A 19,345-nucleotide genomic window follows, 5' to 3' on the forward strand; every position below is an offset into this window, starting at 1 on the left:
TAATCTGATCACACATTTTATTGTAATCTGGGCTGATTATAGTTACTTGATTTTTGTAATGCGATTATGTAATCCAGATTACATGTAATCTGTTACTACCCAACCCTGGCTGCAACTAACACTTTATCTACTGATTATTTTATCAATTAATAATGATAAGTTCAATGACAAGAGATGACACACTAAAGTGATCATGCCGATTTGCACAATTTACCATTTAATATTTACTTGCTTTAATTATATTTAATTCATTACATTTTACTGTGCGTTAATGATTTTGAATATGCGTGGTCGTCCATGTTTCCTTCTTCAAACTTGCCGGGGCCGGGAAGCTACGATGCCCATTAGCAGCACCTGTGAGTTTATCATGTGACAGCGAAAAAGCGAAAGGCGGAGCAGTATGTCCTGTATGTCCCTTACCGGCTAACGTATTTCAAGACGGCGCATGAATATGGAGCGTCTACCCCAGTTCATGCGAATGCCAATGTAAAATTTCAAGCCAAAATGAATACTTGGAATTGATGGTGGTGGTAAATATTCATGAAAAAGGTCAAGTTTGTGAACAGGCGACACAGATTTTGATAATGAACAACTAAACACGTTACACACTGAACCTTTAAGACCAAGACCGGTCTCAAGTACTACAACACTGCCTCACAGCTCTAATTGAATCTTCTGTGGCAGCGGAAGTGAGGAAACGCCTTCAACACGGCAGCTTTATTTAGCTCCTCCAACACAAAGGAGGAATGTTGGACCTCGGCGGGGTGCAAACTAGATATTTGTTTCACTGTTGCTGGGCGTCCGTTTATCCCAAAACACATCCACTCGTGTGTTAAGATGAAGCCATCTTGTGTTAAAGGGCAAAGTTTATCTGCTGCTTTTCCAACCTTCCGAGAGCCTCTATCAGGCTCCTATACTGCCCCCCTGTGGAGAAGGGTGGAACTACAACCAGTGTTTACACTAATGGCAGTTTGATACTGAAGCAAAATGTACAGATACAGAAAAGGGCTTTAAATTAATTTATTTAAAAAAAAGCATTTCTCCACTGAAGCAGAACAAACATCGATTTTTTTTCTTCTTTTGCTATTGTTTGGAACGTGTACAATCAGAAAACAGACTCGCCAGGTTGTCAGAACAGAGTAAAATAATCAAGCAAAGGGGAGGTCTGCCAACACCACAACGTCAACAAAGCCGGGAGGGACGAGAAGAAGGAGAAGAAGGAGAAGAAGAAGAAGAAGAAGAAGAAGAAGAAGAAGAAGAAGAAGAGTGGGAGGGAGGAAAAGAAAAAAAGAAGAAGAAGGGAAATGACAACACAAATATTTAATCAAGTGCAGGTCTGGTTTGGACAAAGCAGGTCTATTTTTTCCCTCTGTTCAAGTTACAGTTAACAACTCCTGTGTTGTCGGATACATGCAAGGTCAACATCTGGAACTACACATGGAGATTTCATATGCTTATATCGGTTATCTGTGCAAGTATTAAAATATGTAGGTATAACTAAGCAAATTTCATACGGATATGTCAGAACGAGGGGAAGAGAAACAAATATTACGAAAAACCATTACACTGTTTCACCGAACAGAAAAGATAGTCCACATTAAAAAAAAAGGGTGAGAATTCTAACTTAGTTACCGAAATGTCATCGACCTCATTATTTTGTACGCTTCCTTTTAATTAAATTATTACTTATCTAGATAAGTGAAAATACATAAAAAAAAAAAAGAAAGAATCCTATGCTCCACATTTGAACAACAAAATACTGCATATCTACGTACAGCTGTGATAAAGGAAGGTCAGTATTGTGAGAGGCTAGCTGCCAGAGTTTCAGGAATATTGGCTCGAGTTGATCCCTTTTCTGAATGCGTTGACCGTTGGTTTTATTTCTTGATTATTTTTTTTGTTTTTTTTGTGGTTGTTTATTTTTAACCGTTGAATGCTCGACGTACTCATCGCCCGGTTGGTCACATCGTCCAGCGCCATCCCGACAGGTCTGGGTGGGGGGGGGCGCGGCGGCTGCCGGAGTTTCCTATCTGCTGAGGTAGATGCGACAGAAAGGTTGGTGCCCGGCCCAAGCCGAGGCAGCGCCTCTCCCCGCAAACGGTCAGCTCTTAAGGGTTAATTGTTGTTAAGGCTTCCTGTGGTCTTGTTTTTTTAGTCACTCTCCTGTTTTAGTGGCTCACAGGGGACACCTTCAAGTTCATCTTTGTCCCATTGCTTTATTTTGTTCTCAACCCACATTCCAGTCTTTAAAGGGGTGGACATTATTTAATTTTTTTCTTGTGTTGTTCTAGAACAGATAAATCCAAACTGAAAAAATGAAAAAGAATCCTCTCCGTTTGGCACCTCAGGAGTCAGTGGTAGGAACGAGGAGAAACAAAAGAAACGACAGGGGGGATATGAGAGAGAGAGAGAGAGAAACCGTGGGGGGAGGAGAAGGTGGTGGTCGGTGGTGATGGGGGGTGTTGGGGGGGGGTTTGTGTGGTGTGTGGTTGTACAGACTAGTTGAGGCCTGGGTCGTTAGCTGCCGACGAGTCCGAGTCCGCCGCGGTGACCGGGATTGACGCCGCCGCCTCCTCTGATTTGATGCGCTTGGCGTCGGGCTGTTCGCTGGCCGCCTGGTCCCCGTTCTGTCGCTTGGTGGGGAGGGAGGCCGAGGCCGAGGCGTGGGCTGCCAGCAGGTGGAGGGGGCTCGCCACAGCTGGAGGGACAAGGGGGGGGGGGGGGGGGGGGGAGAATAGACTGGTTAACAGAGATCTTGTGCTTCACTTGAATCGTTTGGGCTAGTAACGAGGGAAGGGAAACGAGTGTTCCATTCATCAATTAGTTCATCTGCAACAATTTTGAATATCATTTCAAATACATTTGCATGCAATAACTACAAAACAACCTCCGTTTCCAGCTTCTCAAATGTGAAGATTTGCTGCTTTTCTTCATCTTCTATGATTGTAAATTGAATTTCTTTGAATTTTTGAGTGTTGGTAGGATAAAACAAGCAATCTGAAGACATCACCTTGGGCTTTGGGAAATGGTGATGATTACCATTTTCTGATCGAGAAAATCAGCAAATTAATCCATTACAAAAGTACTTTTTAGCTGCAGCCCTAAATTTAATCATTGTAATTAAAAACATGGTTATTGCAGTTTTGCAAACACGAGGAGTTATTCCGGTGTAATGCATAACAGCAAATGTTGATGACAGTGAACATCATTAACATTTGAAATGTGACAACTGCCACATTGTTCCACTTTTGGTCCATTATTCTTTGACTTAAAACATTAAACCAACGACTGTTCCTGTGCTTCTCACCTGAGCTGGCGGGTCCATGGATGGCAGTGGTGATGCTGTGGGTGCCGTTCTGTGTGATGGCCTTTATAGGCAGCTGGTGCTGACCCATGGGCGCCTGCTGCACTATGGTAACAGTCTGCAGGGCGGTGCCAGACTGGGAGGTCTGGATGATGCGACTGGAGCCGCCTATAGAGGTGATGGTGGGAACCGTCTCCACTTTGACTGAGAGGAGGACACAAACATTTCAACTTCAGTGGGGGGGGGGTGAAGGACCGTTACGCCTACTATGACTAGACTAGAACTGGTCAAGCATTCGATGCCAATTTACAGTGGTACACATTTTGGACGGTAATCAAAAGGTTTTGATACCCTTGATGGTGGATAACAACTAGTGGTGCAACGGACCAAAGTTGATCCGCGGACCCCTACGGATCAACACTTAAGATTCCAAATGCATGTGAACCGCGGATTCATTGCAAAGTTTAGCCATAATAATAGTGTAAAATACATTTTTACTGTCGCTGTTACTTAAAGTAGGCTGATAAATATCTATGCAGGGTTGCCGTGAAAAGATACAGGCAACTGTCTGTTCACGTGAACGGGGCATGTTAAAATCAAGTTGTATGTTCACGTGAACATACAACATCAGTTGATAGAGACGGTCATGGCTACTGGAGGAGCGGAAGAACTCGAAAAGCCGTGACGCCGGCTACAGCTCCGTCGTATCAGCGGCAGTTGGGTTACCCGAGAATAGGGGGCTTTGAGCCGTGTACAGGGCACCGCGAGCTGTCGGTTGTTTCGGCGGACATTATGGTTAAGTTTAGGCTACAAAAAATGAGCGTTATGGGAGGCGACAACAGTTTTTACAGAGATTACTTTTTTTGTGGCTTTTCCCTTTATTTGATAGTGACAGTGGATAGACAGGAAAGGTGGGAGAGAGATGGGGGACGCCACGCAGCAAAGGGCCGCAGGTCGGTTTTGAACCCGGGATGCTGCAAAGGACTCAGCCTACATGGGCCGCACACTCTTTATGGGTGAGCTAGAGGTCGTTTAAAAACCAAAACGACAAGTTAAGTTTAGGAAAAAGATTGTGGTTTGGATTAAAAACACCCCCCAGGAACACCCAGTTCCTGGGTGGCTCCGCTCCCCGGGTTGTTGCGCTTTCTGACAGTTCTTCAAGTAATAAATGGAAAGCACTTAAAATAAAAAGTCTGCTCCCCCTTTTTTGTGCTGATCCGAAAATGTATCCGATCCGTGACTCGGAACCGTGATCCGATCAGAAACCGCGAGTTTTGTAATCTGTTGCACCCCTAATAAGATTTTTCCCACCATGCTCCATGCCTCACCTTTGAGCCCTGTGCGCTCTCCGTTCTCCTGCGGCTCGCTCTTGATGATGGTGGCTGGCTGGGCGATGACGGCGGCCGAGCTGAGGGACCCGGCCGGGATCTGCTGCAGGACGTGGACAGTCTGGACAGCAGGCTGGGAGGTGCTGGTGCTCACTGGGGAGGCCATGGTGTAGGTCACTGGCTTCATAGTTTGAGGTAACTGACGCTGGACTGCTATGAGTACCGGCTGGTTGTTAACAGGCGAGCCTGGAACAGAGCACACAGGGATATTTATATATAAAGAACATACGTTAGGAATCATGCAGGTTTATTCATGACAAATGTGAACTATACGGACATTTTTCTCAGGCATTCAGGTTGTGCAAAGACATTTGGCATTTGCAACAGCGTGTTGAAATAATGGCAGGATCTATCTGGATTTCCAGTCATGCCAGGTAATGAAATGGTCGAGGCCTTTTTCAAAGTCAATAGTATCAAATTAGGCTGCTCACGTGGAGCACTGCTGTTCAGAAACTGGCCACGAACCTGACAGTTGACAAGCTGACTAGAATCAACTTGACTATGAGATTTAAAAAAAAAAAAGAGCATGTTGTGGCAGGGACTTGGGACACACGCCAGGATCAAGAGCCACAGAGGCTTGAAGCAGCTGCACTGAAATCTCCAAAACACTGAACACAAAGAGAGAGGGTGTCATACCTGGTGTGTTTTGTGCAAAGCGTGCTTCCTGGATGACTGCCAGTTTGGGCTGGACCACCGTGGTGGATGCCGGGGCAGGAGCCGAGGTCTCCAGCTCCAGGGGAACCGGGGAGCCCTCTCGTGAAAGGCTGTCGGGGGTCTGGACGCCACTGGAGTGAGCGGAGAGAACCCCCGAGTGATTGGGAGACGCCGGGGCACTCCTGAGGGCCGGACAGACAAGTTGGGTTAACTCACCAATGGCAATATTGGTATTCAAGTTGGTTAAATATTGAAAAGAATTGTGTCCATGACAGAGTGAACATCAAAAATTTGAGAGCTGAGAGTCAAAAATAATGTGTTTTGCAGTCAAACATAATGAAGAAACGTTATCCACTGCAAGAAATTAGAGCAATATTTGTTATTGGGATCACTTTGTGGTTCCTTTTTGGGTTTTTCAAGGAACTTGTTTTTTACATGTTTAAATGTCTCAACTAAACGCTTAATGTAAATATGTTTCTTTTAAACTATGTACCTTGAGCATGTTTTATCTTCAGTTTCTTGCCCATTTTCATTTTATGATGATGTTTCGGCCCTACAGATCCCCCAGTAGGGTCAAAACATTGCCGACATAAATGCAACCAATGGACATGTGGCGCTCTTATATTTATGAGAAATGTAAATGACTGAAAGCACTGCTAAAGACCAAAATTATACAACCATTAAGGAATACATGAACAGTCATGTCAGTAAAACATGTAACAAAATGTGCTAATTAACTCTATAGTTGACAGGCTGTTGAAATCTAGAGAGCGTGTGAGCTCATTCATGCAAAAAAAAAGAAGACAATCTGGGAGGCTGCGGTGAACGGTGTTAATTTGAATGACTGTGTATGAATCAAAGCAGCAGTGTGTGACGGTGGGATGGTAGCAGACCTGGAGGAGAGGGGTCCGTGTGGGGTCCGGAAGCAGGGCACGCCCCGGGGCCTTCGTTTCCTGAAGGCCTGCTCGATGAGCTTGCCCTCCGAGGACGGGTCTATCCTCCAGAACGAGCCTTTGCCTGGCTCCTCCTGCGACCGTGCCACTTTGATGAAATAACGGTTCAACGACAGGTTGTGACGGATCGAGTTCTGCGACATAGGAGAGACAAGTGGTTAGGGTGTTGTGAATGTATTATTGAGGTTTTAATGGTTATTTTTGTGACCGTTTTGGTGCAGGGACTCTTCAGCTCGTCTGCTATCTTTGTACCATCATGCTGACAGTCAAAGTGCGCTCTGACAGCCGAACGTGAGGCCAGAACTCACCTGCCAGCCCTTGTCTGCGGTCCTGTAGTAGGGGTAGTTCTTTGTGATGTGATTGTAGATGCCATTTAGTGTGAGCTGCTTGTCCGGAGCCAGTGTTATGGCCTGGACTATCAGCTGTGCATAGGAGTACGGAGGTTTTGAGTCATCCTGTGGAGCAGAGGAGAAACGTCATCTTTCAAGCTGTCAATTGACACGGATTCAAACTGCCAGAACTATGCCAGAGCACCGCAAAACTGTTTTCATGTCATATTGGATTTTTTTTATTTTTACATAAAATGTAAGAGCATCTGTGGAGATTAAAAAAAAACATGCTTTAGGGGATATAAAAACAGAAAAATATCTATTGTGTTATGCTTTAGTCAGACAACCTTCAGGCATTAAGGTTTTACTAAAAGAAATGACAGAATGTAGCATATATTAGTGTGTGGGAGTTGGATTTTAATGATATTTACAAGTAGAAAAAGGGGTATTATCCTATCTTTCAATATACTTCCAACAGCAATATTTAACACACATTATAAACCAGTTTGGGTGGGATTTTCTGGAAAGAACTCAGTGCCCTGTTGGTGTGTTTTAGAGGGCCTTGATACAGGGGCAGTAAAATAAGTAATGAAATGCTGAACAGAATCACAAACTAAGGGCCAGTTTTGAAGAAAATCTTTCCCTAACAGGGCACCTGGACTTTAGTCCTGCTCTCACCTTGGGACTGTCCCCTCCAGAGGCGTCTTTGTCGTTCTCAGGCTGGGAGTTGTCATTCATGAGCTGCAGCTCTGCAGAGCTGACCATGCGCCCGCCCATCCTGTAGCCTGAAGAGCCGGCGCCCCGCGGGCTGGAGGGGCACGAGTTAGCAGCACTGCAGGAGAAGACGACAACATGACCGTCAGCTGCCAGGAAACGTAATGTAAACATAATTTACACTACATCAACACAAATAGGTTTGGATTAGGTGCTTACACCTAAAACATAACTAGCCTGGCATTTCTCAGAAAGGGGCGCGATAGGTTGCCTGGCTCACTTATCCGCAGTCTGTGCTGCAGTGACACGCTTTTGGCCGACGTCTATGAAAATGGCCTTACCTCTCAGACTGTCTGGAAATACTGCAGTCACTTTAGGAGCCACTTTCAGGCCTAAAGCAACAACACATTCAAATCTTAAATCGGGTCTATTTATCCATGTAATAGACTTGAATAACCGGGGGATGAGGAGAGACTTAATGTAAAGGATTTTTCAAATTTCCATATTAAATGTCTATTTCAGTACTCGGGGGACTCGTTGTTGGTAAACCAAACAAACAAAGAAGCGGCCGCTCAGGATTTCCAGATGTGCTACACCTGCTGCCTCTTTCATTACGCGGACTGTTTATTTGCCAACACATTTTATCATAGAACATTCAAACGGGACCTGTATGACAGAAGAAACTAGGGCTGCACCATATGAGGAAAATATGCGATATGGTTGTTGAAAATGACATTACTTGCGATAAATAAAAAGTATAAATATTAATAGTGTTATTAAAGTGTACTCAGATCTGCCTTACTGCTGCTTTCAGTATTCTGCTTAAATACAACAAATTGCTTTTTAAAATTAAAACGAAAGGAAATCATTTCTAACATTCTTCTATGAAATAAATTGAGCATTGAATTGAATATAAAAAAGGCACCACTAAAAATAAATGACAGTTATATTTTAAAGCAGGGGTCTTCAACATTTTTTAGGCCAAGGACCCCTAACCTGAAAGAGAGACGAGCAGGGACCCCCTACTACATTGTGTAAAATTAAGTTGCATATTAAACTGGGCCTACAATAACGTGTGGGGCAGCCTAAGCCTATATACATACATTTTTTTGCATGGAATACTAAGCTACTAAAATAATAATTGTCGGCATGATTTTATAAATCATCTTTTAATGTTAAACCTGTGGCACAGTGAATCCTTAGGATTAGCTGGATCTGTGGATGGCTGCCTTGGTGACTAGCTTACCTATAGGCCAGTAAGCCTATCATCAGTGGGGATTTATATTTGCTAATAATATGTTGCATTCATGTTTAGACATTTTTTGAAACAAATTTCAAAATATATCAAAAATCGCATGTATCGTAATGTTTTTGGGATTACTTCTTAAAATCGATTCTTTTCCCTAGAATCAATATTCTTTTTTACCAACGACTCACCTAAATGTTTTACGACTAGATCATATCCGTTTCCGGCAAAACAGACCCAAAGCAGAAAATCCATGTTATGTACTTCTTCACAAATGAAATAAATGTCAGACTGACTGACTGACATGTGATGTGCATTCTTCTTCAACTTTTGTTGTTAAAAAAGGAAAAGAATACTCAACGCTATCGAATAGCAGTACTTCTAGAATTGCAATAAATGAAATCTGCAATACAAATCTAATCGGCACCCATGCATCCTGAAAGAATCGAATTGGGACAAAAGCACATCGTCCCAGCCCTAGTGTTTACTGTGCCAGTTAACATCGCGATGACGATAAAAAGAACGATATATTGTGCAGCCCTAGAAGAAAACCTGGTGGCTTTGGAGCCATCTGGCGGAGATCAGAGGTGAGAGGATCTAAGAGTCTGAGATGGAGGCGCCTCCCTCTCTGAGCTGTGCAGCCGCTGAACTAAGCCTAAGCTGATCACCCTTTAGAGGCCATGTGAAGGTCCGCCGATGCGCCAAGGTCAGCTGGAGGCATTGTGGGAGTTTTCCTCCCGCCCTGCACTGATGAGGGATCTCAGATTCAGAAAAACTGTACGTTTTAAAAGAACTGATGGAAATATCTTAAGTCCTTAACTTAGCATTTCCTTTTTCTGCAAAAGTTTAAGTAATACAGCACTACTTTTGATATTTGGTTTGGTTAATGGTAGGTCTGTCAAAGTAAACGCATGGGCGGTTGGACGGCTGGGCGATAATGGAGAAAATCAAATTTCACAATATTATTGACCAAATACCTCAATATCGATATTGCGGCGATATTGTCGGTTGACTATTGGTGCTTTCACAAAATATTTACACAATGAGCTTTATGATAAATAATCCACATCAGTAATGTGGATATAATGACTATAATAGAACAGCTAGAACAGTCTGTTCAATTCAGAAAATGACATCACTTTACAGTAAAGTAGCCTTTAAAACCAGGAAAAGACAACAGTTGTGTCATATCACAATATTATGATATCCTAAATCTAAGACGATATCTAGCCTCACATATCGGTATATTTTTTGACACATTAAGGCAGGTACGGTTATTGATGATGAAGCCCAGTTCTCTGGTTTATCGTGGTTTAGATAAAAGTTGCTACTTTTCTACCGGAATTTACAATTTAGATTGAAATAACTAAAACTACCTCCAAGTTGATCCAATTGATGGATTCATCTTCAAAACTAGCCCAAAGCCAGAGGGGTAAATGAATGCTAAATGCCAATACATCTTAAATATAAACTTTGCAGTATGAGGAACTATCATTGGTGAGGATAGTTTTTAGATACTAATGTGTTGAGATATATAATCCCTGTAGCACACACACACAAGGAAAAGTCACCTCCGGCCTGCTTCAAGCCAGTGAATGCATATTAATTTGCAGCAGAAGTGAGTACCTAATGGTGCCAGTGGGCGATGGCAAGGGGCTCATTAGGTGAGCGATGTTGTCTGGAATGTTGATGGTCAGGGGGGAGATGTGGGGCTGTACTGGTTTCACTGGGGACTCGGGAGCTTCACGCTTCACTTTCTTCCCACTGGACAGCGCTGTGAAAGTGATTTTGATGTTTGTGCTGGGGAACCTGAAAGTGCACCTGCAAAAGAAAACAGTTTTTTTTCAAACAAGTGCAAAGGCAACCGTCGATGAAATGAGCATTTTATTTTTTATAAAAAGGCAAATCAAATTACTGGGCACTCGTTAACAACCCATAAACCCCAGAGGTGGTAGATTCTCTGGCCGACTTTAAATTAGCCGAGAGAGACAACAAATAAGTTACATTACATTTAAATACTGATGCAATGGCTCGATGAAGCTCCCCCCTTCACCACACCGCCTGAAAATCTATGTCGGAAGGAGCAAAAACCAGAGGATCATCGCAGATAGCTCCGGGATATTACACTGCAGAGGACTGAAGCTGCTCTGCTGCGACTGTTCTGGGGGAGCGGTGGCCTCACTGGGGGACAGGCCTAAATTAGGCCGAGTGGTAAATATAAAGACATGCACAGGTCCCAGCACCTTGTCAACTATAAGAAAACATGCAGCCATTGGCAATGGGCACTTCTCTTCTGTGATCATTAGTGCTTAAAACAAATGTGTCAATTTGTCTGTTCCAGAAAATTAATTGACAATAATTTTAATTATTACAGTGATTTATTTATTATAAAGTGGTAAATATGCACAACTTCCAGCTCTTTAATGTGATGATTCTTTTGTTTAATATCATTGTACACAACTTTAGGCAATGGTCCTTTTTGCCATATTCGGACAGTTGTAGGCAAAATGATACATCAAATATAATTGGGTGGCTATTAATTTATAATGAAAATAATCAATACTTAAAGCTCAAGCTGTTATTTAAGACCCAAACCACTGTGAAACGTATTTTACTCTTCTGTTGTACCAAGTATCCTTGGAATATTTTCCACAATGACGTTCAGCACACTGCAGAAAATAGGGTAAGGACTTGTTCCATTTTCCTCTACATGCAACATGCCTTGTTGCTGCATTGAAGTATGGTCCAATGACGCTGCCTGCAACAAAATGTGGTATCTCTGCCTCTAGAGCGTATCTACTGCATGTCCTGTTACCCTCTGTAAACTAAATGATTATTGCTCTCATCATTATCGCAAAATTGAGGAAAGTAGCGAGCCGTGCTGATAATCACGACACCAAACAATCTGAGAAGTAATGTGTGGAATCTGTGTGGATTCCACACCCTAGGTGGACAACTCGTGGATAAAAAGGTGCATTCAAAAAAGCCAAACGGAAACATAACCACAATGCATCTTGGAGCTGGCTCAATAGGTCAGCATTAGGCCAATAAAGTGAATTACTGATATGTAGTATCGGCATATACGTTGGCTGATAAATAAGACATAAGACTGGAAAGATGTAAAAACTTAAAACATTGATATTGGAATGTGCCTCAAACATCCATTATCTCTTTGCCTATACAAGTCACTTATTAGCTTGTCAAAGGAACCAAACCACAGCATTTCTACAGCACAATGTACAGGACTGGGCGACATGAGCTGTGTTGAAACTCATTTGAATGAATTATGAGTCAGTTCTCATTCAGTCTGTTTTTTGTTTTTTTTTGAAAAGGTGACAGCTCTAGCTTATAGAATTACATGTTACTTACGGTAATTACTTGTTTTAAATGAGCGAGACATGTCTATCATTGCTTCTCCATTTGCTATGCAGTGGAATAACAAAACAAAAAACTACAACAACCAACAAAATGGACTCAGGAATGCAGGGACACTGCCAACAGAAACTGAGCACACTTTAGGGCGGATTCCTTCTCTGTAATTAAAATATTTTGTCTTTGATTAAAACAAACCCATCGTTGGTGTACTTTTATTTATGATGGATGAAGGGGAAACTGTCACGGGAAATCTTCAAACGTTCACAGACAACAGTGAATAGAAGTTACTCTTCTGAATCACTGTTCGGCTCAGGCGGCGCAACAACGTGGAGACGGAGCAGACACACATTGGTTTTCGTCGAGTTAAAGAGTGCCAGGCACAGCACTTTTTTCGCCAGGTCCTCACAGAGCTGGCATCTGCTGAGAGAACTGTATCCCTGACACCTACATCTCAAATTAGCTTTGCTGCTCACAGGAGGAGACAAACACTTCCTGGAGCCAGACTGGTGAGGCGAGACCATTTTCATTGTGCAAGTTCCCTCTCAACACCCTTTCAGGAAGCCTAGAGACTCCACTGTGGATCAGACAAAGTTATGGAAGATCCTTAAATAACATCAGAGCACTTCTCAATACGTAGCGGCTGTGGAGAACTGACAGAGTGGGGACATTGAGATCTAAATATATCAATAAATAATAATAAAAATGTTGTTATGTTCTTGTCCTACATTTCACCATGCTGGTAATGAGCCGTCAACCATTAGCGTCATAACTTTGATCAAGGGAATCTTGAATAATGAGGACTGTGATCAGCATATCAGGATGCTTTCACACCTGAGCTGTTTGGTCCATTTTGACTGGACATTGTTTAGCAGACATGGTAGCCCACCCAGATCAGCAACAGGTTGGTTGTTTTTCCAATTAATCATTACATGTTTAGTCTATAAATGTCCGACCAACAGCTCAAAACCTAAAGAGATTGAATTTATGATATAAAAACCTCAAAAGCGTGGACCAGCAACGTTCTGCATTTGAACCAAAACAACAAAATTGTTTGACCATGTGGCTGAGTATTGATAACTGAACTTTTTTTATATAACTTGTCGTTGCCAAAATATTTACATATCTAGGGAATAGTCCGACATACTGTAGTCAAAAGAGCTTCATTTAGGAAATATCTGCTCAATGAGCGAATTAAAAAAAAGCCTCCGATCTGACCAGGGATTCAATGCCAACTTTCAATACAAGGCAAATAAGTTCCTTATGTAGCCCTACCATCATCTAATTGCTTGATTAACAAACAGTTTCAGCACTACATGCATAATAATTAGTCATTTTTAATTATAAGTGAGTGGGGCTCAACGGTATGGGAAACTGTGTCCACGTTGTTGAGTATCCCCCTCAAAGCATGCATTCATTCATTGAAGTCTCTTTATCTACCATATTTTTCTCCTGCATGAACAATGAGGCCTGAACTCAAAAAAACTCACATGCACAGTTGCTATGCTGCTAGGCTGTGAGGACGGCAACAAACAAAGCTTGTTTTTCATCCCCACCCACAATGCAAAAAAGAATGTAAACAAAAGAAGACAGCAAGACAGGAAAGAGCACCAACTTGGAGAGGATTTGCGGGTGTGGGAGAGGACAGGGAGGGGAGGGAGAAAAGGGGGTGGCTGTGCCTTTCTGTTCAGTCTGTTTACATCACTAGAGAGGAATCCCTGGAATACAACCAATCTGTCCCCTGGGCCACAGCTTTGCGAGTTCTCTAATGCTGTCAATCTGCTTCTTTAGCAGTCTTATCGTGGACAGTGTAAGTGTCTTCTCCAGTTTGAGGTTTACAGTAAACCATGTGGGCCCGGGCTAGGTGTCTTACTTATTAAACCACGGTGTAAAGACTGCTGCTGATTAAAAGCTCTTTAATGGCAGTCAGCCTGATCAACACGAGAACTTGAAACCACTGCTGCTGCTGCTCCTTCCTTGTTCGTTGTGCTGCCTACTAATTAAATGCATTGGTATATGTACGATGTGGCTAACAGCCATGCAGAAATTGATTTAATTATCAACCTCTAAACAAAAACATGTTCAGATGCAGACAATATTTTTGTGCAAAAGGACAATTTAGTGGTGCAGAAATTGCACCAAGTCACAACAAGCTTTTTCTTTGTGCAGTACAAAAAAAAAAGAAAAGTGTTTTCACATTGAGAGATTGCACAATAGTTGAGAGCAGTGTGGGAAGAATTGTCAGTGTTGGCAGAGGCTGGTAGGTTTGTTTACATTACAAGTCACTTCAGTGAATAAACTACAACCACTTTTTGGCATGCTAAAATCCCAAAAGAAATCCCTCTGGACAAAATGTAAACAAGAGGTTTAATTTTTTCGCCAGAGATTATCTTCCCATTCTGGTTTTGTAGTTTCAATTCTGTATGTGGGACTAAGACATATTTTCATTGTTAATTAATCTGTGTCAATTACAGTTTATTTTCCGATTGTTAAACTGTTATATTGTACATATTTATTCTAGGTTATCATGTATTTTACATAATTTATTTCTGAAATATTTCTACTCTATATTTGTTCTTGTCTGTTGCAGCACTTTTCTTTGTTTATTTCCTTTGTATGCACCAACCACAAAGGCAAATTCCTTGAAAGTGTTCCTTAACCTGGCAATAAATTCAATTCTGATTTAAATGTTTTAGAAAATAGTGAACTGTATGTTTCATTTTCCCACTTGCCACACTGACATCTTCCAATTTCCTGTTTTATACAACCAAAAGACTGAAACCCTAAAAATACTCCATGTACAATGATGTAAAAGAGAAAAGTATCACGTTTGACTTTTTTGTTTGATGAATGACTCAAATGACTTAGCAAAATTGTTGATAAACTTCCTATCAGTAAGCTACACAATAGAATAATTGTTTTCACTCTACTTCAAATTGCTTTTTCAACCAACAGAGACATTTGGTTTACAATGGTATAAAACAGCAAATCTTAACGTTTGAGAAGTTGGGACAAGATAAGGTTTGCCATTTAAATTTAAATTATGATAAATTGATTATAAACAGGTTGATTGGTTTTCTGTTGGGCTTGTTCTGTCAGGCTACAACCCGCACAACAAAACTTTTTTTTCTTAAAAGCTCAACCAACCTCCATTACAGAAACGTCTTGTTTCATTTTAAAATCAACTATGAGGGTCAAATTTGTTTATTGGTTAATATTAGCAAATTATTAGTGAAATACACCGGCTAGTATGACTTCGGCTGGTTTGAATTGAGACAGGCTCTGCTGTTGTAAGCCGGTAGGGCGGGGAAGGGCTGGTTTGTTTACGTTTAGGGGTCGAGAGGAGCTCCATTCACAACTATAGAGAAGCTACCTGCTAGCTAACATTTTTGCATGTCAACAAGGACAATGTTTACAGTATCACCAGATTTACATTTCTGACATAAGAGTGTCCACGTGAAAGAAAAACTGCCTTGTCAATATCAACAATAATAGCGTCACCATAGCTATGAGCTAACTTTGTTATTTTGGCTAAGTAGCCCCAATATAGACACGGTGGACTGCAGCTAACGCTAAGATAACCAAAGGAGGGAATGTGGAGTGAAGGCAGGCGGATAATTAACACTGTTGCTAACAAGAATGTCAACAAAGAAAATGGCATAGGGAACAGGATGCGGAGTTCTTGCTAACATGCTAAAACACGTGGTCCTCTCAACCCTGCTAGCCAGCCACTATAAACCCAATGTTGTTGACTGTTAGCGCTTTAGCGCTAACATCCACATGTTCACCGAGAGGGGAAACTTACATTCGTGGTAGCTGCAGAGGAGGGGCGCCCCGTCTGAGGAACACTCCATCTACAAACACCCCGTTTTTACCGAGACACCTCAGGTAGAAATCCCCGCTACCGGTGCCGTCGTCGCTGGCGGTGAATATCTCCAGATGCCTCCGGGAGATGAAGCTGGAGTGGCCCATACTCACGTCCACGGAGCCCTGAGACGAGTTCCGGCCGATGGTCACCGAGCGCTTTTTCATCATGTATTCGAATTCACGGCCCTCAAGCCGGGCAACCGGCCCAGACGATCCGCTCACCACAGCCATGTTCGGGTTAAAGTCTTTAAACGACAAATAACGTTACTGGGACAAATAAAACACCGGTGTATGGACGCCTGACTGTGGCCTTACAGAGGCGTGTAAACGGATCAAATCTACAAGAGGGGCATCGAATTCAAAACAGGAATTTAGAGGGGAACATGCGAGGCCAGGGACAGCGGCTCCGACCCACCGCCGAGAGAAAGGGTAGCAGATAGATCCAACCAAACAGAGCAAGAGGCGGATATGACTTTACAGACAGCGCGCTCCACCAATGAGAAACCAGGAAGCCGATGCAGCTCCGCGACTGCGACCAATCATGCGTAAGAATTAATCCGAGGACACTTTCAAGGTCGGTTGGTGGGTAGCAATAAGCGCGTATGCTGCTTGGTGAGAAGTAAGATGCGGAGTGTTCATTATTCATCGCACAGGAAAGGAGTGGAGCAACCGGTTTGAACACGTGCAATCAGTCACAATAATCACTACAGCGAAAGATTATCGATAATCTATGTTCATGCATCGATATCACGGACATATCGTGTATCCAAACCAATAAACTACCACATGTATGAGATCACTTTGCATGATCCATCTCCCTTCAGGCTCCACGTCGAAGAAGCGCAAAGCCACAGTGCATGATGGTCTTCCTCCTCCACTACAGAATCCATGGCTGGTTTGGCACGTTGCCCCCTTTGCAGCATATTGTTACTTTGTAAATATGAGGTTAGCTATCTTTAAATGATCATCGTACAGTCTGTAACCAGTACAAACACATCGCGTTGCCTTGACAGGCAAGCATACAGACTTAATATTTCCCTGCTGGGGCTGCAGGTTTGTAATCCTGCGCTGTCCTGTCTACAGGCCTTGTTATCATCAGGGTGAGTGACCCTGCCATCTGCAGGCCACTTGTTTGTAAACACTGTGGAAGTGGTGGGTGTTCGCAAGCGCGTGCGTACACGCGCTTGCGAACAGGCCTCTATCAGATGATAACAGCCCTAACAAAAGGGGTAAAGTAATGATCAAGCGTTAACAGATTGTTTTCATTGAATGCAGCATCGATGTAAAAACAAGGTTAGTTAACATAAGAATAATGATCAAAAGTTTTGTATTGCATTGAGCGAAAATAAAGAATTATTTTTTTCCAACTGCAAAGATATGAAACATGGTGCGTCAATGATCCTTGCTGATCATTTCACGAGAAACAGATACATCAACTTGATGAAGTTTGATATAAGATTAAATATGTAAAGTATCTAAAATCATCATTGGTCATTGGTGTATAATACGTAGTCATCATATCATCTACATTATTGTAATTTTCAATAAACTATATACCAAAATGCTCATGTTATCTTTCCCTGTTCTGTATTTTATTCATATTCCCGTAGCCTTTTTTTCTTATTGCATCTTATTCTATTCTGGACGACTGGCAGATTTAAATATCTAAAAAAAAGTAAATGGATATATATATATATATATATATATATATATTGGTAAAGAAAAAGTACTCAGATATTTTACTTAAGCAAAAAATAGTAATACCGCTCAGTAAAAATACTCTTAGTAAAAGTCCTGCATTCAAGATTTCACTTAAAAGGGCTGTACTCGATATTCAGAACATTAATATAGCAGCAAAACAATTTGCTATGTAAATATATAGTGGAGTACTCACTCTTCCTCTGTGTTGTAATCTGAGCTTCTCTGTTCTTTGTTTTGATAGCTGGTCCGGCCACGCGTGTGTTAGTGCATGTGTCTGTTATAAAACGTAGGTATTTCTCATGGGGAACAGTTTGTGTGAGCCATGTGGAGGCAATCCCAGCTCACGTTTTTTTTTCAGTATTTCGAGGACAGGCCTTTTAAGTAAAAAAAAAACAAAAACGAAAGTAGCCTATTAACAGCAACATTTACTAAAATGATTGAAGTAAAAGTAATTGTTAGGCAGAGAGTTATATTAATATATTACATATATCATATTATGGGAACAAAAGCAGCATTTGGTGGAGGTGGAGTACATTTTAACTACTTTATATACGGATATATATGGATAGTTTAATCTATAGCACACTATTATATTTTTTTAAATAATCATATGTTTGGTTTGTAAAATCTACATTTTGTAAACTGACTACTCCAGCTGTCAGATAAATGTAGTGGAGTAAAAAGTACAATATTTCCCTCTGAAATGTGGAGTAGAAGTATTAGTACCATAAAATGAAAATACTCAACCTAAAAAAAATACTTAACTACAGTGCTATCACACATTTGATGACTGCGCTACTGAATGGACAGGAATATGAGCCTTGATACCGACATATTAGACAGTTCTGCTTGTATTTTAAACCGACTGGTAACAACTAATTTATTGCAAGCAAAGTATAAGAAAAGCAAATGCTGTCCAAAATCTGTCATTCAGTCATATTCTAATAGGAGATAGTTGAATGGCCCATAAGAAATCAGTCACATCAAGCTCTAACTTCAACTCTACCAACCACTGGAGGGAGACATGCACCATCATAATCCTCCAAACATGACATCATGAACACACCATGCAGCCATTTTAAGCTTTTAGGCTGAAGTATAGTGTTCACAAACAATGAATACTGTATTATCACTTCATCACCTGCCTCAAGACAGATTTATCTGCCCACAGCCAAAGAGTACCAGCATTTATCTGGTTATTAATAACAGCATTTGTAGAGTGCAGATTATATCAATATGAACTGCCTAATGGGACCCATCTTTATCTGGGAATACATTCACACATACATTAGATACATTTGATGATACTACAAATCTTGTCAAGATTATTAAATGAAGCCCCGTCTGACATATTCAAACTTTAAAATCTCTCTCTCTCTATCTGTGTTTCTTATTGTATTTTCTGTGTACTTGCGGTAGACACTCACTGACAGTCAGACAGTCAGTCCCATTTGAGTAGTGAGCGCCGTGGCACAGCTAATGGGAATAAATTATGAGCCAAAGCTCTCTCAAACCACATAATTGGGATTCCCAACCTAATATCTGCTCAGCATTACCTACAAAAAGAGGATATGCTTCATCATGCTGCCGTGTTATTCGATTTAGGCAGCAACCAACCAGGATGTAGGCTACATTTGAGCCTTGTGTTCTCATTGCTCTCAAAGTACACCCTCTCACAATCTGCGTCTCTCACGGGAAATGCATTGTGCAATGATGAGTACAGTTGTGATTAAGATTATACTGACATATACCATCAAGACAACTTGGGGATTTCAACACTACAGAGAAGGCGGTGTCCCGTGGGGGAGGAGGTGCTG

General features: G+C 41.7%; 1 protein-coding gene across 1 annotated transcript; it reads right to left on the reverse strand.

Moving 5' to 3' along the window:
* Positions 1–1,005: 1,005 nt before the first annotated feature.
* On the reverse strand, positions 1,006–16,267 carry foxk2b (forkhead box K2b). Its single transcript, XM_078268865.1, has 9 exons — positions 15,766–16,267; positions 10,215–10,409; positions 7,307–7,460; positions 6,608–6,754; positions 6,240–6,433; positions 5,329–5,528; positions 4,633–4,878; positions 3,308–3,508; positions 1,006–2,698 (listed from the first exon to the last, which is right to left on the reverse strand). Exons 1-9 carry the CDS (start codon positions 16,056–16,058, stop codon positions 2,499–2,501), a joined length of 1,830 nt encoding a protein of 609 aa, XP_078124991.1. The 5' UTR covers positions 16,059–16,267; the 3' UTR covers positions 1,006–2,498.
* Positions 16,268–19,345: the final 3,078 nt, after the last annotated feature.

Source organism: Sander vitreus, chromosome 15 (assembly GCF_031162955.1).
Source record: "Sander vitreus isolate 19-12246 chromosome 15, sanVit1, whole genome shotgun sequence".
NCBI lineage: Eukaryota > Metazoa > Chordata > Actinopteri > Perciformes > Percidae > Sander > Sander vitreus.